This window comes from Mastigoproctus giganteus, chromosome 2, assembly GCF_048544385.1.
Source record: "Mastigoproctus giganteus isolate SK-2022 chromosome 2, ASM4854438v1, whole genome shotgun sequence".
Lineage (NCBI taxonomy): Eukaryota > Metazoa > Arthropoda > Arachnida > Uropygi > Thelyphonidae > Mastigoproctus > Mastigoproctus giganteus.
In genome coordinates, this window is record NC_143576.1 from 139,603,331 (window position 1) to 139,628,734 (window position 25,404).

The 25,404-nt window shown below is 36.6% G+C and overlaps 1 protein-coding gene across 1 annotated transcript in view; it reads right to left on the reverse strand.

Annotated features, from left to right (window-relative positions):
* Positions 1–25,404, reverse strand: part of LOC150089607 (pseudouridylate synthase 1 homolog) — a 102,256-nt gene that overhangs the window by 55,251 nt on the left and 21,601 nt on the right. The window contains exon 5 of the mRNA XM_090390044.1: positions 14,294–14,422. Coding sequence (XP_090246170.1) covers positions 14,294–14,422 — 129 coding nt within the window. The remainder of the gene's footprint in view (positions 1–14,293; positions 14,423–25,404) is intronic.

Sequence of the window (25,404 nt, forward strand, 5' to 3'; positions counted from 1 at the left end):
AGAGTCCCTAGTTAAAGAAAAAAACAACCACCTCTGGAAGTTTTTATTGGAAAAGGAGCATGGGGATGATAGTTTGAGTTCGGAGAAAAAGTGAAGGTAAAGATGGTGGACGATAGGAAGTTAAATAGGCAAGGGTGGGGGAGGGACTATTAGGTGCAGAAAAAGGTTTGCAGTTGTTGTTGTTGAGTTTAACGACACAGGCTGCTAGGGCCATATTGTGTCTTTCTAATGGTGATTTTAAGAAATAATAATTAAGGTTTGTGGCGGTAGGGTCCATCAGACAAAAGGTTTGGGTTGGGAGGTGGGTGGAGGGGCTGGCCAAAGCCATGGGTATAGCAGAAACAAAGTCTTAGGGCCAGTGGACCCCATGTGGGGAGGGAAGATCAATGCTGTGGTTATCAGTACATTATTTAAATCCCATACTGGCCAGACCAGCAAACCCCACACCAAGCTACTAGCCACAGGGGAGAAAGCATGATATCAGCAACAGCAGAGTTTCCTAAGTTGGTTCCCCCATCATGCAATAGTCATGTTGGGGGGGGAGACCTGTCAGAATAAACATACACACTTCATGTATATGCTGGTACCATGTACTCACCTGTCATGCAAACATATACACAGAAAACATTTTTTTACGAACTTATATTTAGGAGAAACAACAATTTGACATTAACAATAACTTTTCACATGTTTATCTTGTTTAATTCATCACCTTACATACAGACGGCAGTTTCCCCTTAAATATAAACAATACAATAATACTATATGATAGTGTATTATACTATAATACTATATGATACATATAGTATTGCCGACTGGGCTAGCCGGGCGGGTAAAATGCCTGTCTGGCAACCCAAAGGTCGTGGGTTCGATTCCCGCCTCGGGCTTGGATCAAAGTACTGCAAAAACCTTGGGAGATGCATTATGGCCACAGAAGCCTATGCGCCAACAACTACAAAAAAAAAAAAAAAAAAAAAAAAAAACATATAGTATTATAGTATTTTTTATACACAAAGTAATATATATAAAAAAAAGGAAAAAAAAAAGAGGGAGTAGAGAGTGATAAAAGGGGGATATAAGGTAACAGAAAAAAAAAGTATAATAATAGATAAATAATTACAAAATTGATAAAATAATTATAAAATTCACAAAATATGGGAATGTTGCCACACAGCTTACAAAGCTGGCCTCTTTGTCAGGTGGCAATGGCCAGGATTGCAAGTAAAATACCAACATGCCTCTTCATTTTTGATGTAAACCACAAGCCAAAGGGTGAAAAGTTTAAGCATAAATAAAAATGAGAATAAAATTTTTTGTTATTGGCACTATGGTGTCAACTGTAATGTTCACAAGACATTTAAAAAAAAAAAAACCTTTTAAATTTTTTAAAAATAATTTATTTTGTTTACAAAATTATATTTTGGTGATTATATTTCAAAAAATTTTATTCTCATTTTTATTTATGTTTATGCTTTTTACCCTTTGGTTTGTGGTTTACATCAGAAATGAAGACATGTTGCTATTTTGCTTGTAACCTGGCCACTGATACCTGACGATAAACCGGTTTTGTAAGTTGTGTAGCAACATTCTTATTTTGTCAATTTTGTAATTATTTATCTCTTATTATACATTTTTTTTTGTTACCTTTTATTCTCCTCTCTACTGCCTCAATTTTTTTTTCACTTTACTGTCCATGCTCTGGATAAGTTTAGCATTTGCTGCCTTCGACTGTATTGGACTACTTCCTCTTTTTTACATTTTTCTGCCTTCTTGTTTCCACTTGCTTGTTATTCTATTCAATATCTATATATTAATACGGAAGCCATTTTCTTGAGATGGCCATTATGAATGATAGGCTTAACTGATTGGGCTGAAGGTGGTCTCAAATTGAGGGTATTACTTCCTAGGTGTACAGAAAAATGGAAAGTATAATAATTCTGATCTATATATTAATACGAAGTCGTTTTCGGAGGACTGAAGTAAGCAATCATTAAAAGAAGTTAAGTTTCTCACCAGTAGATGGCATCACCACGAATGTTAAAGTGTTTCCTTAATGGTTATACAGTACAAAACTATTATTTTTCTTTATCTTTAAAGTCTTAAAAGTGTTTTTTTAAACAATTAATATTAAAAATAAGTGCTGTCATCAAGGTAAATAATGAATAAGAGTTAATTTCAGAAGGGAAATAAAGATTTATTGTGAATGATGATTTGGTCATTCAAAGGAACGTACTGATATCTTTAGAAAATCTTCATTACTCTTTGCACCATCAAAACTTTACCTTCAGCTCAGCAACTCTATGAAACCATGATACAGACTGCTAATAAAGACCAGTTAAATATTATCAGGGAGCTAATGACAGCAGTACAATGCAATGATATGTCAGTTAATAATGCTTTTTTTTATAGATGGTCCTGGTGGCAACAAAGGCAAGACCTATATTTATCAGAAATATTAGAAATAGGTTTAGCCAATTGGGCTAGAAGTGGTCTCAAAGCAAAGATGTTTCTTCCTAGGTGTGCAGAAAAATTCCGATCTATATATTAATATGGAAGCTGTTTTCTTGATATGGCTATTGTGAACGATAGGCCTAACTAATTGGGCTGGAAGTGGTCTCAAATTGAAGATATTTCTTCCTAGGTGTGCAGAAAAATGGGAAAATATAAAAGGCACACAACGTGTACATTTTGAATTATCGGAAAGATAATGAAACCAAAGAAAATTTGTTTCCTCAGATGCAAGAATACACTGTATTATATATAATACAGTGTAAACTATGCAGTGACTGCATAGTTTACATACAACCTTCCATTCATACCACTTATTGAAACATCTTAACCTGGCAAATTATTTAAGTTTATAATCAATTTTTCGTATGTTCAATATTTTTTTCATATATTCATCCATAAGCATGCACCACACACACACATACAAACTACATAAATGTTAACAATATTGCTACAATTAAGAAAACATGTCTCATATTATGGTACTATAATATTACTTTTATAACATAAAAACAACATTATCTCATATTAATATATGTAAATGGACAAATGTAGCCTTACTCATTTATACACACCTTCCCTCTCATACACACTCAATTTTCTCTGAGGGAGTGCAAATAATGGGGACGGACGTACTCTTCTCATGTGCACACCATATACAACAATTTCATTAATCTGTACAAGTTTTCCCCCACTCCCCTCCCTGACTGAATGAATGTATCATGAATACTCGAAACAATAGCACAAATGTATCTATGAAAAGACCTTAAACTTACTCATTCATTTCACAAATGTGTGGTTATATGTGATTTTAGTTCAAAACCTCAATGTCCATTTCTGCCTACAGTTTGCCATACCCCCGCTTGCTTTTTCCTGACAGAATCTTAATTATCGTTTGCTTCAACCACTACTCATCGCAGTTTCCCATAATTATTTTCTTTATGAATCTTTTCACTTTAAAGGTAGTACTTGTGCATATGTACACTCCAATATTCCTTGTCAGAGACTTCCTACTCTTTGATTTCCTTTTTTTACAAAGTCTACTTTCTCCAAACTTACTTTTCTAACAGTGAGGTAATTTTAACATTCACAACTCCAGATGGTTTCAGTTTTCTAGTTGCATAGACCCAACTGGTTGAGATGTTCATTTACCTAACAGAATACCAGACAATCCTAACTACACACAAAACACTCTTAATCTGTTTGGGTTACCCTGGTAGGGTTACTGTTTTAAACCTTTTGATCCCAATGTTAACTCAGATCATGTCAGTGAAACTATTCTTTTAGGGGATGAAATCCTTTAATTCATCTCCTAATGTCAACAACTATTTTCACATTCCATCTTAAATCCTCGTCCTTTATCTAAACTTTAGTTTTCCAATAAATGTGCTAAAGCTGTTTAAGGTAAAAATGTTGCATATTACAACTGACTTGCATTCAAATCTGTCTGTCTATACTAAAACTTGCAACAACTGTAAAACAATTATTAATCAATTCAAACTTGTGTCTTGTCCAAATGGTAGTCAAGCATTCTGGTCTCTTGCCAAAGCTACTATTGACAACTTCTGTCCATCTATACTCCCATCTCTGTTAAAACCTAACGGTTCTATTGAATCCTCAGCTAAAGATAAAGTTGACTTCCTAGCATCTTACCTTTCTTCTAACTCTTGAATTGATGACCTTGGTAAACCTTCTCCTCACCATACCCAGTATACTTCCCTCGATAGCTCCGGTAGTCTTCTAGAAGGAGGAGGAAGTCAGAAGAAGTTTGAATAATCTTGATGACAACAAACCTCTAGGTCCTGATTGCATTTCTCCGCTTGTTCTCAAAACCTGTGCTCCTGTTTTGTGTTGACTTTTTTACACTTTCTTATTCTACTAGTGTTTTTCCTTCTGCTTTGAAATTCACTCACATGCAGCCATTCCATAAAAAAAGGGTTACTGAGCTCTCCCATTCAATTATCATCCTAGTGCAGTTTTCTCTACTCTTTCCAAAGTAAAGGAGAAATCCAGCAAATGTCAACTCAAACTATTTTTCGAAATCTTCTGCCTGATCACTGATTGCAATATGGATTCCACCAGTAATGATCAACTGGTGATATACTGGCTTATGTTACACATCTTTAGATAAATTCAATTGAAAAGTTTGGTGAAACTCCAGCAATTCTCTTTTTCTAAAGTTTTTCTCCCACTCTTTTCCTCTTGTATATTAAATCTTCCATTGAATGGAAATACTATCCAGAGTTTGCTGATGATAGCACACCACATTCCACTTTCCAATTTGAGAAATTTTGCTTTGCACAAACAGCATCAACTTCTCAGATATCTGCTGAGTCCTTAAATGAAAATCTAGGTTATCCTTCAGTAGAGAAAAAAAAAAAAAAAAAAAAAATGTAGTTAACTCAAATCCCTCTAAAACTCCGTCCTGTCTTATTTCTTGCAAAAAGGAGATTACTAATTCTTTGTTCATCTTTGATGATGCTCAGATTTCTAGAGAAGATCACATATCTTTACTAGGAATTACCCTAACTTCCAATATTTCATGGCTTAAGCACATCACAAACATTGCTCCCTCTGCATGTTACAAAAACTTGGGTTTCTTTTTTGCTCTCACCATTACTTTTCTTCAAAACTCTTCCCTCTGTACAAACCTCAAATTTGCTTTTACCATGGAATACTGTTCCCATATCTGGGGTGACAACTCGAAAACCTCTTTAAAGCTGCTAGACTCCATTCAAAAGGGGGAAGTCAGGTTAATTGATGACCAATCTCTTACAAAATCTCTCTGCTCTGTTTCATAGATATTTCTGCTGCAAGCCTTTTCTATAACTATTTCCATGGGCACTGTTCTTCTGAATTGGCATCTGTAATTGCCCAACTCTCTTTCAAACCAGTCCTAACATGCAACTAGTCAGCATCCATTCACTGCCCAACTCCAAACTCACAAAACCAACTTTTCCTTTTCCTCACTTATACATTCTATTCTTGTTTCGTGGAACAACTTTCCTTTACATCTATTTTCCAAAAATTACAATCTACAGAAATTGAAACCTAATGTCGACAACTATTTTCTGTCTTCTCAACCTACAGCCCATGCATGGTACTAAGTACTACAGGTTCTAATACCTTTCATGTTTGTGGTTTTCATAAAAAAAAAAAAAAAAACAAACTTAAAATTCAAATTCTCAGATATTTTTCAAATTAATTATATAATTTCTCTCATCACAGGCAACAAAATCCTTACTGTAATAACAATAAGTCTATTGACTCTTTTTAAATTGAAGGATGGTTTTTATTCATCGTTATTTTCTGTGTTATTGAATAACAGTTCCTTATAATAATTACAAGTTAATTTTTGCCTGAGTAATAAAATTCCTGGTTTGCTGGCAGTACTTCCTCTGTGGTCTTCCATATTACCAAATTAATTTTAACATTTTTACAACTCATTCTGTGGTGCATTCTAACAGATCCACAGTAACATTTATTAAATTTCACACAATACTGCAAAATTACTGACTGGTGTTTCATTCTAAATGAATTTTACATTTAACAATTTATATGAACAAACTAATTTAAAATAATTAATTAAAAAAAAAGAACAAATGATTTAGATAAATCACAATTGGTAAAAAAGAATGGTGCAGTCTAACAGACCCATAATTGTTTAAATGATAGTGCAGTTCAATAGTGGTTCAATAGATGTAAGGGTTTATATCATAACACAATTTTTCAGACAATCACAGAATGAATATAGCAGAAGATGACTGAGTTCTGCAAGAATGCTGCTATATTCCTTTTGCATTTACAACTAAAAACAAGCACCCGGATAATGGTGGACAAAAGAATGCTGACAACGAACATTTGTGGAGTGAAAAGGATGCTTGGTATGACAAATTCTGGTTCCAGTTGTTCCATGCTGACAACAAGACCATGGAATGGCAACAGTAGCACGAATGAATGGACCTATCATACCCAGGTGTTAACATTGCAGGTTGATGGTGGAATAGCAATGGTATGGGGAGTGTTTTTTGGTACATGTTAGGTTCCCCCTCCCCCATACCATTAGAGCAATGTCTGAAGATCATATCCACTTGAACACTGTTGCTGATCAGGTGCACTTTCACATTTAATTTATCTGGTAAATCACGATAACATAAAGTAAAAGTAAATTGCAGCCATTATCAACCCACTGCAGGATGTAAGCCTCCTCAACAATTCATGCTGAGGGAAATGGACCATAATCTGCCACGCTGGTTCAGTGCGGGTTGGCAGATCGACTGTATTTAGCAGTCAGGGGCTTGAACCCCGGTCTACTCAAAGGGCGTGTGTCACTGCACTCCCACTCCTGACCACTCGGCTACGGAGGCCGTCGATAACATGCCATGTCACAAAGGATATATTATTCAGGAATTGTTCTGGGAGAGCAACAGTGACTTTACCATATTTCACTGACTTCTGTGAGATGAGCTGGAATGAGCTAATTGCAGCATGGAGCAGTTCATTTGAGGAAAATGCAGAAAAAGATTTAGACCGTATGGGCCAGAATCCCTGCAGAAAGTCACTTTGTTGAATTCATACCCCAAGAACTTCAGGTTGCTCTGTGGGCTAAAGATGTTAATCCAAGTCTTGTTAATCTGTGACAATTATTAGCAGGAAAAACAATACAATATATAACATTGGTTTAAAAATTTTAAAAGCACTTTTTTAATAGTATAATTTGTTATAGGGCTAAATTATGCACTTATATGCATTTGTTTTGAACTTTTTGGATTAATTATATTATACTTTCATTCATTAGTTTAGTTTTTTTTTTTTATTAATTTTAGTAAAAAAAAATTTAGAAAAATATACTTTGTTTTATCATTCCATATGATCAAAATTTCCAGCAATCCAACTTATTCTGAACTAATTTACGTTCAATTTTTGAGGCTCTACCATATGTTATTTTACCGATATTACTGCCTCTCAGTTATGTTACCAATGTGAGAATTTACAATATGCTGTATATGACCACGAGGTGCAATTTTGGTGCCTAATGACTAGCTAATAAAAAAAAACCTTTTTTTTTTTGTCATATTTTAAATTAAAATCTGACATTATTTCTGACTAATGTAAAAAATTACATATTTTTTCTCTTCAGATTCTAGATCTCTATTCTCTAGATACAATACAGCATTATCACCTTAGATATACATCAAGAAGTCACCATTTGCAGGGATTACATTCTTGAAGGTATCCATGAACAGCACCGTTAAAGACCTATGGGAAAAGGGGGGGGGATTAGGTCTTGGCTCACAAGAAAACTTTGTACAAAATATATTTTAACATTGTATTAATATATTTTATACATACTGATTGGCCATTAATTTTGCTAGGTGTACACTGAACAGAATATAGAGATTGATTGTGGAATGTGGATATTTTTGTAGGAGTATTTTTTACTTTTAATGAAACTATGGATAGCTTTTTGAGAAAGAAATCTTTTTTAACATTACAATTCAAACATTATGAGGGTAAATTGGAAAGCAGTTCTCTGATGTTGCAAATTTAAAAACTAGATGTGTAGAGATATGTAACTTTGAATCTTTATAGACTACTATGTGGCAAATTAGGTGAGAATGATCTGACTTTCTTTCAGATGACTGCACAGTGATGTATTAAATGTGGACAAATGCAAGCACAAAAGTAGTGAGTGGAGCCACCCACTGCCAGGAAACCAACAAAAATCAACAGGCAAATAATGGGTCAGTAGGGTGAATCAAAAATGTATGCACAAAATGTTCAGAGGATGTTTATTATTATGTTTATTAGGAAAGGAGAAGCTACTTAGAGGAGGAAGATAAAAAAATAAAAAAAACCTCTTGATTGTTTTCACTGAACATGGCCACATTGTTAATGCAAGCTCAAACATATTGCAAAATATGTTTTTTCTTATGGCACTGTGAAATGTCACAAGAAGAAAATAACCCAAACTTCTTAATGAATCTGTGTTGTCAATTATTCTGTAACTGAATAATTGACAACACAGATTTATGGCAGATTTTATAGTATCCTCCTATATAGCCTTGATTCAGCACCTTCCATTTCCTCATTTAAGAGGGCATTTTACAGGATCATTACCTGTACAACAGAGAGGTTACATCAGCAAGATAACAATTGTGCTCCCAGTGGTATGACACTTTTGCACCACAGAATATTGAAAATTTCCTTGAATGGTGAGATAAACGTTTGAATAATCATGACGATTATACAGAGATAAGAAAGCATGTAATTATGCATTATGTCACTTCAATATTCACTAATTTTTGAAAATACAACATTGGAGATCTTACTGATCAGTTTGTATGATATGGATTTACATATATAAGATCACTACTTATATATTTATTTTTATTTGTGGGAAACATTTTCCCATGTTTAGATACTAATAAACTAGGTCAACTCTGAATGCCTAAAACAGGATATTACAACGTAGATTCGCCAGTGGATGATACTCCTGTGAGTCACACATTTATTGCTTGTACAGACTGGAATATATTCCAAGGTTAATTTGGTAGATTCTCCAATTACAACAGATGATTATCTACTGTATCCCAGACATAAGGAGTATTCTGATTTTAAATTAAAACTTGGTGCAGGGCTGGATTTAACTGAATCACTGAAGAAACAAGTTGATACCCTAAAGAGAAACAAGACTGGAAACCTGTCAGGGACTGAGGTATCAAGTGGCCTGCCTGGTAACATACTTCTGATTCAGACATCAGGAGAGAAATAGCCAAAATGTGAACTATTCTGGTTAAGTAGGATTTAGCTTTATTGAGGAACTCTATCATTAGGGAAATAGATAACTTTTTTGTAATAAAAACAGGTGGAATAGAATCAGTGTATGTCTTCCAGGGGCTAAACTGGATGCTGTTACCAACAGGTTGTCAGTTTTCATGGAGGATACACAGTATTATTATTCACATTGCAGCTAGCAATATTAGCTGCATATACACTGATGACCTGGTGGATAACTATAGGATGATGAAAAATGCTGCCAGTTAAGTCAAAATTTATATAAATAATTAACAGTATTTTCAAAAAAATTATCAATATATTGTCAGATAAAGTATATGAGATGATCCATATTTTGGGGTCAGTCTGCACAGAAAATAAACAGAATACAGTCATTCCTTGTATAACATGTGTTTACACTACACAAATTCGATCATACACGATTTATGAATAGGGGAACGATATCGTATATAACAAGAACTGAATTCGCTTATGCACGATTCACCTTTGTTTTTACAAGAAATGGCAGTAGAATGTGGAATCACCCCAACTGAACGCAAAATGATAGGAATGAAGAGAAGATTCTGAAAATGTACAGTATTTATGTTTTTTATATCAGTGAAGGGGAAACACATTTCACCCTAATAACGTAAAAACCCACACAATTGTAGTTATTGGTATTATCACAAATGCAATTAGATCAAGTTTACTACAAGTTTATAACAGATTCCACTAGCAGAAACGCAACTGGAAATTGTTTTATTGTTTTATGGTAGTGATCTCCAGAAATGTGCTTTAGTAAAATGTGAGCTAGTGAGGTGTTAATAGTCTCTCCCTTTACGGTGTTGTTTATTCAGTTGCTAAACGTGCACAGCTTTGTTTATGTGTATCAAGCATGTCTCCTCATTTTGTAATTGTGCTTTATTCCCTAAAAATGAGTAAAATACTTAAAAGGTGTGAAAAGGGAGCATCCTGGTGAAGACACTACAGATTCAGAGAGAAAAAGAAAAGCAATATCGATAGACAGAGGCAGACTGGGTCAAAAATTATTACGAGGGAAAATCTGCAGCAGCCTCATACTAGCGTTTATGGCCAAAATCACGCCGGCCTCCATCGTCTACTGGTCTCCGGCCCACCAGGGTTTCCCCGGTAAAGCTTATGGCCAGTCCGCCTCTGTCAATAGAGAAAAAATATGAAATCTAAATGAAGCAACGCCCATAATTAGAAAGAATGCAGAGAAAATAAAAACAACTTTTATAGCAGGAACAACTCAAAGTGTAACAAAATCCATTAGATCAAGACGCAAAGAATTGGAAGAGATAGAACGGCTGTCATCTGTTTGGATAGAAGATCAAACAAAGAACAAGTTTGCTTACGACAGAAGCAAAAGCATTAGAAATATTTTATTATGTAGTAATAAAATATGCAAGTACTTTATTACGATTATTTATTGTGCTTGGTAATGTTTTGGTAATGTTTTTACCGAAATCCAATGAAGTCATTGAATGGAATATGTTTGGTGTCACAGGAGGAAATTGCCAGTCATCAATGCAAGAGTTGGAGGAAAAGTAAAATGCTATTTTAAATTCTATTTGCAAAAGTTAATTCATCTTTAGATGAAGATGCAATAAAATCATCGAGTTATAGCAGAGGTGGATGGACAGAAATTGTGGCCAGTGGCATTGGCAAGAGACCAGAAGCAAGATTCCTACTTTTTTGGCATTATAAAATAGCCTGGATTTATTAATAATTTGTTAATAAATGTTGAGGGCCTTAGTGTGAGAGAAAATGAAGCTAGGGATGCAGACTTTGGGTTGCATAGCCAACAAAGCTATACAATATTCTTAGCTTGAACCGCCTTATATGTACATATGCCGTGCTGCCACTTTATTAGGTACACCCCTGCTGTGCACACAAATGGTTTGTCCCACAATGTTGCAAGTCACACGACCACAGTTGTGGATATAAATGCAGCAGAACAACCTTTCTAGTATCAGTTAAGTATACAAACTGTAGCAAGAATGGGGAAAAAGAGTGATCTAACGGACTTCGAATGTGGCATGGTAGTAGGTGCAAAACGTGCTGGACAAAGCATCTCTGAAATGGCAGTTCTCCTGAACTGTTCATGCACTACAGTTTCAAAGGTGTATCGAGAATGGTGCAATAAACAGAAAACATCCTCTCAATGGCACTCCTGTGGAAGAAAATCGCTTGTTGATGAGAGAGGTCAGAGGAGGATGGCTAGAATTGTGCAAGCAAACAGACGGGCCACAATGTAGCACATCACGTCAGAATACAACCTTGGTGTGCAGAATAAAATATCGCAACGGACCACTAGTCGCACTTTGTTGTGAATGGGCTACAACAGCTGACGGCCACATCATGCACCTTTGTTATCAATGAAGATAGCACGCTTCCTGTGGGCACAGCAACACTGGACTATCGAGGATTGGAAAACAGTTGCTTGGTCTAACAATTCGAAGTTCGTGGTGCATCATGTTGATGGAAGGCTTAGAATTTGGCAAAAACAACATGAATCCATGGACCCGTCATGTCTGACGACTACCATGCAAGGTGGTGGGAGCAGTGTTATGGTGTGGGGAATGTTTTCTTGGCACACACTGGGTCCATTGATACCCATAGATTCACATCTAAATGCCACATTGTACCTAAACATTATTGCTGACCAAGTGCATCCACTCATGTTGACAGTTGTCCTCAGTCAGATGGTTACTTCCAGTGTGATAATGTGTCGTGCACAAAGCCCGAATCACTATGGAATGGTTTCAGGAACATGACAATGACTTTTCTTTGCTGCAGTGGCCCACTCAGTCCTTGGATCTCAATCCTATTGAACATCTTTGAGATGAGCTGGAAAAGGCTGTTCGCTGCAGGCCTACACCTCCATTGAATCTCAAGTGTGACACACTCATATCTGCATAGTACTCTATTCCTGCACAACATTTTCAGCATCTTGTTCAACCCATGCCAAGGTGAATCCAGGCTGTTTTGAAGGCTAAAGGAGGCTCAACATGCTACTAGGTAGGTGTACCTAATAAAGTGGCTGGTTTGGTTGGTTGGTTTTTTTTTTAGGAGCATTAGCAACTAAGGCCATATTGCTCCGGGATATGCGGTGGTCATTCCTTGACCTTTCCGCATCCTCCGTATTTGGTGGTGACGGGCTCGAACCCTGGTCTAATCGAGAAGCATGTGCTGCGCACTACTGCTCCTTCCCACCTGGCTACGGAGGTGCCGAATATAGTGGCAGCACAGTGTATATCAGAAAACAAAGGTTTCGATAAAGGATGAGTGAGGGTGGAACAAGGAAAATTTTTTTTATCCCATTAAGAAAATTTCACTAATATGATGAATAAAAAAACCCAGTCATATTAAGGCCACACAAGAACCAACTCATCTGTCTGTGTAACATGTCCATAAATTGCATGTGTTTTCAATTTGCTCATTTTGCTGAATGGAAAACCAGAATTTCTGGGGGAGGAAAATCTTGTTGTCAAAGCCTGAGATTGGCTAACTGAGCCACAGAGTGAAAAAGCCCATAAAAGTTCCCCACATCACTGGCAGGAACTCGAACCCAGGTCTCTTCCACCTGGTATGGGGAGGATATAACTACTATGCTACTCATATGGTACTAACATAATCAGAAGATTTAAACCAAGGAAAATAACAATCTAAATGACATGAAACATCACACTTCAGATTCTTGTAAAGCCAAATGACACAAGGCTGAGAATGGCCATAGGATGTAGGCAATACTGAAAAAGAAACGATCACCAAGTTGTGAATTGAAGCACCTAGAGGACAAATAACATTAACTGTCTACTTTGAAGGGCATTGGGGGGTCTACATGTATCCTGATGAGAACTGTTTTTATTTGATTTCCACCACACTGAAACAGAATTACTGTACTCAAGTTATAAGCACCACTCATTCATAACATGTATCTATAATCTGATCCAAAAAGAAAAAGACATCCAGTAAAAATGTGCAGATACTATGTGTCTACAATCATAGTAAGATTGCAGATATAAAAGTTCTACATGGTATGTCCATAACTTGAGTGGTAGATCAAGTTATGGGCATACCATGTAGAGTTTGGGTGGCAAATCAAAATAGAAGCATATCTATCAGAATATCTTAGGATGTCCTCCCTCCATCTCATAGGTACTGGATGTTTGTTTTCGATCAGATTATAGATACATGTTATGAATGAGTGGTGCTTATAACCTGAGTACAGTAATTCTGTTTGAAGGTGGTGGATTGAAATAAAAACATTTCTCATCAGATATCTTTAGACCCTCATGTATAGTGTAAATTTGTTTTTGACAGGGCTGAAATACAATAGCTATAAATAGGTGAGTTAATAATTTGAGTGGTGTTCATCTTGTTTCAAACCCACAAACTGATATAAAAACACTCCCATATGGATGCTCTATTATGTTGCCTCAAGAATACTGTAAATTTGGTTTGTAAAATACAAATAGTAGTATAAATGAATGATGCTTATAATTTTATCAACAAAAGTCTTGTTTCAAGATGGAAGAAAGAAATGATTTCTTCTTCCAACACTGTGCTCTCACACATACCATAAATGTAGTTTGGATCAGGCTATAACCATCATTGCTTCCATCCGTTACAATTTGTCGGAGCTAGAGCAACACATAATTATCGCTAATTAACTAAGGTAAGCAAAAAAAGCACCCAAAACAGAAATCGCCAAGTTGTTTTGACCATGGATACAGTTATGCTTAATATTTCACTGCTACTGACAGAAACTTAAGATAGATAATGAGCTTTATGGGAGTGGAAGTCAAGTTTTTACATAGCAAAATTTTAAAAATCAACAGTGTAAATTTCAACTAAAATTTTACAAGAAAAAAAAAAAAAAATTGAATTATGATTAATTTTTACTGAAAACTCATATTTAAATAATTAAAGCCAATATTTGTAGACATCAAATTAAAATTAATAAAGAAATAAATTTACTAACTTGGTATCCGAAATTCTTCTGTAGAAGTTTCATCAGAGGGTGCAAAAGCAAAGGTGGGTAACATATACGAATAAGTTCTTGCATCACAATTAGTTTTTGAATTAAAGCACTTGGTAACTCTTTTTATAGCTAACAAAATAATAATAAATAAACAATCAAAACAAAAATTTATATTTCTTTCAATTATGACAATAGAGCAATATATTACATCCATATAAATAAAAATAAATAAAATAAAGAAACAATCAAAACAAAAATTTATATTTCTTTCAATTATGACAATAGAGCAATATATTACATCCATATAAAAGCTGATGTTCTTCAATGTTTTAAAGCTTAAAAGTCATGGTACATTCCTTATGAAGAGGATTACGTGGAGAAATGGTCACACCATTTTTAAATATTGGACAGCATGTTATCTCATTTATATGACTGTATATCACAGAATAAATTCGCTGGTTATGTGAGATTTTAAATGTATCTCGCTAGTTTATCTGCTGAACAAAATAAATGGAATAAGGGATGATATTCAATGAAAATTATGCAGTGAACTGATTCAACATTTACACACGATGGCACTTGCTAAAGCAAGCACCTGTGAAGCCGTTGTTGTTGTTTGGTTTTTAGGAGCATTAGTAACTAAGGCCATATTGCTCCGGGGATATACGGTGGTCATTCCCTGACCTTCCACATCCTCCGTATTTGGTGGTCACAGGCTCGAACCTCGATCTAATCAAGAAGCGTGTGCTACGCACTGCTGCTCCTGCCCACCTGGCTACGGAGACGCCTTCCCTGTGAAGTGGTCAAAAGGTAGTCCCAACAGAAAAGATGGGGCTCTATATGGGAAACTTTGTAAAGTGATCATCTGTCTATTTTGTAATGTAACTATTTTCAACTTTTGAAAGTTGGAAATATAAAGAATCTGAGTATGCAACTTTTTCTCGTATATTTTTGATAAATTTAACCAATTTTGAGATGAAGTGGAGAGAAATGGAGTTGCAAAACAGTTTTATTTAAAATTAAAATGTAATACAGCAAAAATGGCCTTTTAAATAAACAAAAATAATAAAAACAATTATATTCATAAATTATAACAAGAAACAATTTAACTGGAGATAAAAATATGGTTAAGAAAACTATATGCAGTTTTAAATATCACTAAATATAAAGTATTTAGGGGCAAAGGCCTCATGCTACGAGGTAGAATGACTAACATGTAGGTTAGTGCAAATGCATCATTTTAACAAGCTATCTACCAAAGTAGTTAAATTAATTAATTAATTAATTAAATTGGCATTGTTTTGGTTATATCTCATATCGTGACTGCCTTCACAATGAGTTGCCATGGTATTGTACTACCTCGAATAAATAACACTTCACCAGTGGAGATGACTATTGTTAATACCCAGACGGCACCGTTTCAAAGCTTGTTGGCTTCTCTGGTGGGTGGGCAGGTACCCTGGTGTTGCAATAGTGACAGCCCAGTTATGAAGTATAACTTCACAATATGAGAGATACCCATCTCTTATATTGCAAACAAGCTTCTAGAACAGCCTATGGGCATACATAGTGTTTGGGGAGAGGGCACCACCAGTGGTTTCCCACAACTGCACCATAAGTAGTAGTAGTAGTGGTGTCATGTGATGCAAGAAAGCAAGTGTATGAGCTTATGCAGCATCAGCCAAAAAAAAAAAAATTCACACCATTCCCTCCAAATGCCTGTCCAGTTCCTCCTTAAATTTATTTAACCTATCAACTTCCACAACGACAGATGGAAGTTTGTTCCAGCAATTAACCACCCGCTGGCTAAAGGCAAATTTCTGCACATCTATTCTACATCTGTCTTTTCTTAATTTGAATTTATGCCCCCCTTAGGTTGGTAATCTGAACAAGTGAAAGGATCCCATCAGAATTCAGTGTACTCAACCCATTCAAGCCCTTGTACACCTCAAGTATACATTACTCTGTAAAAGCCAGACAAAAGTATTGTATATGAGAAGTATTATGTTGGGTTCTGTTGTTGCGGTCTGGCTTTTGGCTGCAGGACCCCTAATGGGACCCCACGTTGCCCGCACACACACCACTAGGAAGGAGGTAAATTGGGCTGCCCATTATTCTCTGGCATTTACTGCCACCTAATTTCCTGAGCATTCAGTGACAGGACCTATCAAAAAAAAAAAAACCAACAACAGATAGAGAGTGGAGAATATGAAAGTCAAGTGGGAGGGAAATAGTAAGAAATATTGAGGCGTAGATGAAGGCGTCCTCAAAATTATTCGGTGGAGGAAGGGAATGGGAGTCAAAAGATACCAGACAAAAGAGTCTGGTATTGATCACTACTTGGAACCCAAATCATGGTCAAGAGGCAAGATCCTTTTCTGTGGTTTAGTCATGTCCAAATAACTGTAACAATTGGGAGACCATGTCCCTTCAGTGGCTTAGTCATGTCTAGGTATTTGTCATGGTTCAGAGGCAAGGTCCTTTCCTGTGGTTTATAATGTCCAATTAACTGTTTCAATTGAAGATATGCAGGTCATGGTTGGGAGACCAAGTTTCTGTGGTTTAGTCATATCCAGGTATTTGTCATTTTTTTTTTGGTAGTTGTTTGTGCATCGGCTTCTGTGGCCATAGTGCACCTCCCAAGGTTTTTGCAGTACTTTGATCCAAACTCGAGGCGGGATTCGAACCGCGACCTTTGGGTTGCCAGGCAGCCACTTTACCCACCTGGCTAGCCCGGTCGGCAGGTATTTGTCATGGTGGAGTGGCAAGGTGGTTTAGTCACGCTCAAGTAACTGTTTCAGTTGAAGATGTGGAAGTCACAGTTGACAGACCAAGTCCCATCAATGGTTTAGTCAGTCATGTCCAGTTTTCAGTCACACTTGTTGGGGGAGCACCTCCATAGCCAGGTGGGCAGGAGCAGCAGTGCGTAGCACACGCTTCTTGATTAGACCGGGATTCGAGCCAGTGATGACCACCAAATATGAAGGATGCGGAAAGGTCAAGAAATGACCACCGCATATCCCCGGAACAATATGGCCTTAGTTGCTAATGCTTCTAAAAACCAAATAACAAAAAACAACAACAAAACACTTGTTGGGACACAAAGGCCCCTCAGCGGTTTAGTCATGTCCAGGTATTTGCCACAACTGGACGTTCTCAGTATGTGTCTTGCTTACGGGTTTTAATCACATCAAGGTATTTAAATATACAGGAACTTTGCCCAGAGGGAGAAAGAGGAGATTGTTCCATTGTAGAAGACAATGGTTAGGCAACATTTGGAAAATGGCAAAGAGGTTTTAGAAACCTCATTTCAGGATGGGCACAAATCTGTTGGAAAAGGTGCAGAGAAGTGTAACACAATTAGTTGTGGGTGCAAAAGGATATTCTTATAAAGGAAGACTGGGGATCTGTATACTGCAGTCTCTAGAAACTAGGCATCTGTGTGGTAACCTAAATGAAGTGTATAAGGTTTTAAAATGTTTAAATAAACTAAATGCTGATGGCATTTTCACATTTTCTCAGGTGACAAATATAAGGGAACATATATTTAAATTGGAAAAGGAAGATTGCACAATAAATGTGTAGAAACTTGCAACCTGAAAAAGAGTAATCGAATGCTGGAATAAACTTCAACTGTAATGTTGTGGAGGTGGGTAGTTTGAATAAAATTAGGGAAGGTTTGAACATTACTGGAAAGGATGGAGAAATTAACTGGTCATTTTTTTTGCTTAGTACTTACATGCTTTGCTTCCTTGAATTTGCCAATACTAATACTAATTATTTGTTTTAATACAAAGTCAATTTTCTAAAATTAAATATTTATTTTAAACTGCCTGGTTTGCACTTTTTTTTTTTTTTTTTGCTAATTATGAATAAATTGTGTGGCCAGTGACAATTTTTGGTCCCAAGAGATGTTCTACTATAAGAGGCGTAACCAAATATTTTGGGGACTGTGTATCTTGAAATTGTGGCATCATAGCAAGTTATAACTTTATCATATTTGGGTGACTCATCTAGACATAATGCATAAATCAGCTGTTTATCTGTAATCAGCCTGAAGAAACTTGCTGGGTGGCAGCGATCACAGTGTCGATGTGGGATTTGCTTAATCATGTAACTACTGTTAAGTGCAAAGGTTGGGTGAAAGAGAGAGATGCAGTAAGAGAGCCAGAGAGAGTGAATGAGAGTTATGGTAAAAGGGAGTGAGCGAAGGAATGAATGTAATTGGCTGAATGAATACATAGTTAATAATAAGTTATTTAGTTTAAACTTACTAACTAAAATTGAACTCAATACTAACAATACCAACAGAAATTGCACTCTCTCCCCCCCCCCCTCCCCCGGAAATAAATGCCAGAAGGATGACTGAGAGTGTGTATGGGAGTGGGAAAGAACATAATGTTAAACTAAATAATATTAAATGTAATTACTAACCCCTAGTCTTATTTCTCTCAATCTATCTTTACTTAAAATTAATAGGTTTTAAATAAAATTAGTTATTAGGTTTTAGTATATTAATTTACACTATATACCATTGAATTCCCTCTGGTGCAAGAAAGAGGATGGATGTGTTGGGGAAAAAAAAATATATATATAACCTAACAAAAAATAATAATAATAAATTAATAAAATAGATAATATAAAATGTAAGAAAAAATTATAAAATCAGAATGAGGATTATGAGTGGAAAAAATTCCCTATCCCCCCACCCCTGCCAGATTGACTGGTGGATATGTGGACCAGTCTGGCCCCTGCCCATCCAACATCCAAGCAGACACCATGCCGTGGCTACCTAGCTGGCAAGGTGTGGAATGCTGATGAATACTGGTCAGCAGGAATTAACCCTGGCCAGTGCAGAACAAAGCACCACACTGGTGCTTCAACATAAAATAAATAATTAAAATAATATAAAATATTATTTTTATTTATTTGTTTTTTATTTTTTATATACACTGAGTGATAACTGAATTATGACTACCTACATAATACTTCGTAGGTCCTCCTTTTGCCCTCAGTACAGCAGCTATCCGATGTGGCATTGAGTCAACAAGATGTCAGAAGCGTTCGGGAGGTATGGCCAACCAAGCTGTGCATAATGCAGTCAGTAATGCAAGTATTGAGGTGACTGGTGTACCCAGACACCTGATATGCCTTTCCATAGTGTCCCACAAGTGCTCCATGGGATTGATATCGGAGTTCGGAGGCCAATCAATATGCTGGAAATCAGAACTGTTTCCTGCACAAGGGCCCGATGGCTCGGCGCATTGTCATCTTGGAATACACTATCGACATTCGGGAAAAAGTGTAACAGAGTGGGGTGTACACAGTCAGCAAGCAGAACAATGTATCAGCGGAGACCACTGATACATTGTTCCACATGCACCAGGGGTCCAAGTTCCTGCCAGAGAAACATGCCCCCACACCATACAACCACCTCCACAGGCCTGCACTTTTGATACCATGCATGATGGATCAAGAGCCTCATATTGTTGATGCCAAATCTGTACACGACCATCCATGGTGTGGAGTAAATAACGTGACTCATCTGACCAGCACACCTTCTTCCAGTCTTCTAACATCCAACTTGCATGCTCTTTGTACCAGGTAATTTTTTTACGTCGATGAACCTTGGTTAGGAGAGGATGCTGTAGGGGTTGTCTGCTGGTATAGCCCATACGTGCAATGCATGGTCATGCCAGATATTGTTACAGGTTGGCCCATGTTGTATTGGGTAGTCAACTCTTCAACAGTGCTGCATCTGTTTGCCTATAAGAGTCGTTGGATCCCAGCACTCACCTCTAACCATCACCCTTTTGCTGACCTTTGCAATTTTGCCATCGGGTCGTTGTTTGGCCATTTTGACGCGAGTCCTGCTACACTAACTACAGAGGCTCTCGAACACCCCACCAGTTCAGCTGTTTGGGAAATCGAGGAACCAGCTCATCGAGAACCCACAATCTGTCCATTATCAAAGTCTAATAAATCCTTTCTTTTAGCCATCACCTTCCTTTTAGCCATCACCTATGCTATGTAGGTCGACTAACTCCGCACTCTCGTACCTCACGTGGTCAACGGGTCACATTCAGTTTTCACAGGAGTGGTCATAATTCAGTGATCACTCAGTGTATATATATTCCCCCCCCCCCCTTTTTTCTGGCACCTAGGCATATTACTTGTTGGTATGGCCTGGTGCGGGATTATTTTTTTATTATTAATTTTTTTTTTTGCTGGCACTTGGGTCTGGGAAGCCCAAGTGAGGGATGCTGACACCCACCTGTATTGCACTACCTCAGGTGGATGCAGGATTAGTGTTTTCACATACACAGTTAGTAGAATAAAGGCCCACCACCTTGTGGCGGGCACCAGACAGCAGCTGCCCAAGTGTTGACTGCTCCCCAGTGGCTATGAGGTCTGAACAAGCACATAGAACATGCACTTGCTACACAAACATAACACAACATACATTCAGGCCCTTTTACATAGTTTGTAAATAAGACAGTACCACAGGTGGAGATGGATGTTAATCTAGGAGCCACTCAACCACAATTATACATATACATGTTCTTTCTTTCTTTTCCCCCCAATCTGGGTGGCACTTCCCCCATTTGCCTGCTGGGTCACCCCAATGCCAACGATCACTTTCCACCCTCAGAGCAGGATGAGCATCCTGACTTGGGGTCCCTGTTTTCAACCAGGTGGGTGCCTTCACTGTTGCCCTTCCTCTTTCTCTCTATCACTTTATCCCCCCACTACTAACCTAACTTTTCACTTTTTTTTTTTTTACTGGGCTCTCCCTGTTTGTAGCCTTGGCTACCACAGGGTTTGCTCCACCAGCATTTCATACTTCCCACTGCCCGGCCCACCTTCTTGTGGTGCTGGACAGTAAACTAGAGGTTTCTGTGTGAAAACACAAGCCCCTAGGCTAAGAGGCCGAATGAACAACACAACCATACTAACCTAGATAAACCTGGCCTTTAGAGTTTTGTATTCATCACATTGCTTGACAAGGAATGTCAAGCCCCCCCCCAGCCACATTACAAATAACACTATACAGCAGGCCATCATTATAACACGGTTCGCTCTATGCTGATTTGCTATAACACTGTTCTTACATTATAACCCTTATCTCACTCTAATGCTGCCACAGCTCACTATAACACTCTTTTACCAGTGTACAGATTAAATTTTTGGCATGTTTAACGAAAACGTTTCATCTGATGTAGTCGATAGTTTGAATATGAACAGCAAAACAACATTAAAAAGTTTCCCACAGCAACTTGCAAAATTTTCCCACGCTCAGTGAAATTTTCTTCTACGTAAATTTAATTGCAGTACAGTTGCCATAGTTCTGTCATCAATATTTTAAAAAATGATCAAGCATACTGCTTGTAATATTTGCGTTATATTTGCGAAGTCTAGTCATCACTCAATACAGTGTTAGGTAATGGAAAGTTTACTTGAACACTGTATAATAATTAATGCAATGCAGTTACCTTTTTGAAGATGAATAATGACGGATAAGAATTAAAAAGCAACAATGTCTGGACAGGGTACGAAGCCTACAAAGGTAAGAAAAAGCCTGAATTTGAAAATTAAATTATACGTTTTGAAGCGAATCGATTCTGTTCAATGACAAGTGGATGTGTGCAATCATTTAGGCCTGGCAGATTCAACTGTAAGAATAATTATAAAAAATAAAGAATTAATTTTAGCAGTGGGAAAGACAGCTGCTCCACTGCAAGCAACTAAATTGGTTATGGCTAGGCAGGCTATTATAATTGAAATGGAGAGACTTCTAAATAATTTTATTGAAGATAATATCCAATGCCCAATTCTGTTAAGTTAAATATTATTAAATAAAAAGCGAATAGAATATATGATGATCTGAAGAAAGCTCACCTTAAAAAAAAAAAAAGTGGAACCATTTAAAGCTAGTAAGGGCTGGTTCAACAGATTTAAAATTCAGGGAGAAGCTGAAGTGCAGATTGAGACAGAGCCGAAACTTTCAAAAAAGAACTTAAAATTATTGAACAGAGGTGTTATACTTCTCGACAAGTTTTTAGCATAGGTGAAACAGGACATTTTGGAAACAAATGCCTAAAAGAAGTTTCATATCGAAAGAAGAAAAAACATGCCAGGCTTCAAAGTGGCAAAGGATCGGTTGACTTTATTGTTGAGTGGTAATGCTGTGGGAGATTTTAAAGTAAGACCCATTTTATTTTACTACGAAAGGGCCAAAGTACAACCCAATATCGACCAAAGATACAAAAACGCAATAGCCCAGGACCATCGGATTAATAGATTCATGATTTTAATTGGCATTTGAAGTTTAATTTTGACATGTAATGTAGTTACTTACCACATAATTATATACATATGTAACGGAGAATATTTTATATGTAAAGATTTTTAATATTAAATATTTTGACCTACATTTGGTGGCTTTTCACTACCATTTATTATTTGTGAGTCATGATGGTACAGACTGCAACTCACAAATACATATGTTACATTATGGGAATATGGTGCTCGCTTAGCGCTGATTCCCTTAGCACTCTGTTTTTCCGGAATGAATTATCAACGTTAAGCGAGGGTCACCTATAATAAATTTATAGTGAAAGCTTAATTCATCCAGTATTTATAACTTTTTGAAGTTCATGAGAAGGTAAAAGTGAAAGGTTTAAAATTACATTAATAGTTAATAACTAAGCTAATGCTCAGAGGAAGAAGTGCACCTCTTTTTTTCCCCTGCTGTCATCCATAAATCACTGTGTAAACAAGAAGCACTAAAAATCATTGGTTAAAAGCCAATGTTTAGTTCTTGTTTATACAGTGATTTATGGATGACAACCGGGTAAAAAAGAGGTGCACTTCTTCTTCCTCTGAGCATAATTTTAGTTATTAACTATTAATGTAATTTTAAACCTTTCACTTTTACCTTCTCATAAACTTCAAAAAGTTATAAATACAGATCAAGAGGTAAGTACTGGATGAATTAAGCTTTTGTTATAAACTGATTATGAGAAAATATATAGTACTTTAAGGCTTAACTATAAAAATCTCACTATATATTATGTACCACACTGACAGCAGTGGAGAATGAAAAAGAGCTGAGGGCTAGTTGTGCAGTTAGACATGAAGTTCTCTGAGTACTGCAGTCAGGCTGCTAGGATAGCGCATGAGATTTTGTCAATGATAAATATGAATTATGCCAGCAGGGCATAATTCGTATTTATCATTGACAATGAGGTGATTAACTCATTGTATAAGATAAGGCCATATCTTGATAAGATTAGTGAGAACAGATGGGTGCTCTTAACAAGAAAGGATTCAGTTCTGCAAATTGCAGCATCTGCAAGGACATCTAATTGAGATATTTAAGGCTTGAATGGATTGAGTGATGGATTCCTTACTCTTGCTCAGACTACGCACACATACAAGGAGACATAAAATCAAATTGAGGAAGGATGGTTGCAAGACAGATGTGCCGAAATTTTCCTTCAACCACCAGGTAGTTCATTACTGGACAAACTTCCACCTGATGTTGTAGGAGTCGGTAGTTTAATAAATTCAAAGAACCAAGACAAATTATTAGCGGGGCTAGACAGGTGACATTTTTTGCTGCTAGTAATACTAATGTTAATACTAATTTGCACATGTTGAATAAAAGGTGTTTTATGTGATTTATTGCATCTTAAAATGAGCAATTTACTGAATGGTGAATTTGCATCAAAGTTTGGTTCAAATTAGAGAAAAGTGCATCAGAAATCCACAAAATTAAAAACAACTTTTTAGAGAGGCTGCTATGTGCCATTCAAAGACATTTCAGTGGTTTGAAAAACTTAAAGTAAGTTGTCTGTTGAAGATGATGCTCACTCTGGTTGTCCTTCAACTTCAAAAACTAATGCTTCTATCGCTCACATTTGGATTACTCCTGATCTGATCAGGAGTAATCTAAACTTAACTATCCACAATCTTGCCAGAAAAAATTATTTCTTATGGGACAGTCAATCAATTTTAACAGAAGATTCAGGAATGCAGAGAGTGCTTACATGTCAGGATCTTTGCCAACATGATGCTGCTGCTAGCTTGCATTTCATTTTTTTCTTTTCATCGTTAGTGATGAATCATGGGTGTTGACCTGGAAACAAAGGATCAGTCCTGTTAATGGAAGAACGTTTTCTCCAAGTCCCAAAAAGACAAGACAATCTCGATAAAATGTGAAGGTTATGCCTGTCATATTTTTTGAATCACAGGGCACTGATCCTTATGAATTATGCATGATGAAAAAGTGAACTAGAAATACTACAAAAACCAAAAAACATTCTACAGCAACTTCATGATACTGACTGGAGAAAACAAGTGGAAAAGAATTGTAAGTAAGTCTCCTTTAAGATTGAGAGGAAAAAACACAGGAACTATTAGCAATTCTCAAGGAAGCCTATCAGGAATGCTTCCAGAAGTTACAGAAGCACCACAATTGGTATACATAGTGTCAAGGAGATTACTTAAAAGGAGATACATCCTAATAGCTAGTAAGGCTTCACCATTTCCCAAACATTAGTTCACTCCACAAAATTTTTGATCACACTTTCTATATACACAGGCAAACAATAAAAATTGCATTGCATAACAAAAAGTTTAGGTGGTTAGCGTTGATTTTGTTATACAGTCACACAATTTGACTTTTCACAATTAATATGCAATACAAATAGGACAGAATAAAACCATAACCCTCTGCATTAAGCTAGAAACTGATTTAATTTATTTGTTAATTTACTTCTAACTTGGGCTAAATTTCAGTCTTATGTTGCTATAGCTTCATTGCTTCCTCATTCAGTATTGCTTGCTAGGGAAGGATTGAGATTTCCACCTGAACAAAAGAATGAGATCACCATTAGATAATCCATTACATAATTATGTCTGAATGGAATCTAAAAGGAATACATCATCTGCAAAAGGCAATAGTGGGCAAAACCGGTGAGCAGCAGCTGATCAGTTGTGCATGGATTTCAATGAAAGACATAGAAATGTCAGTTTCGTCAAAAACATTACATCGAGAACTTCACAGAGCTGGATATTACAGTTTGAGTTGCATTTCACAAGCCACT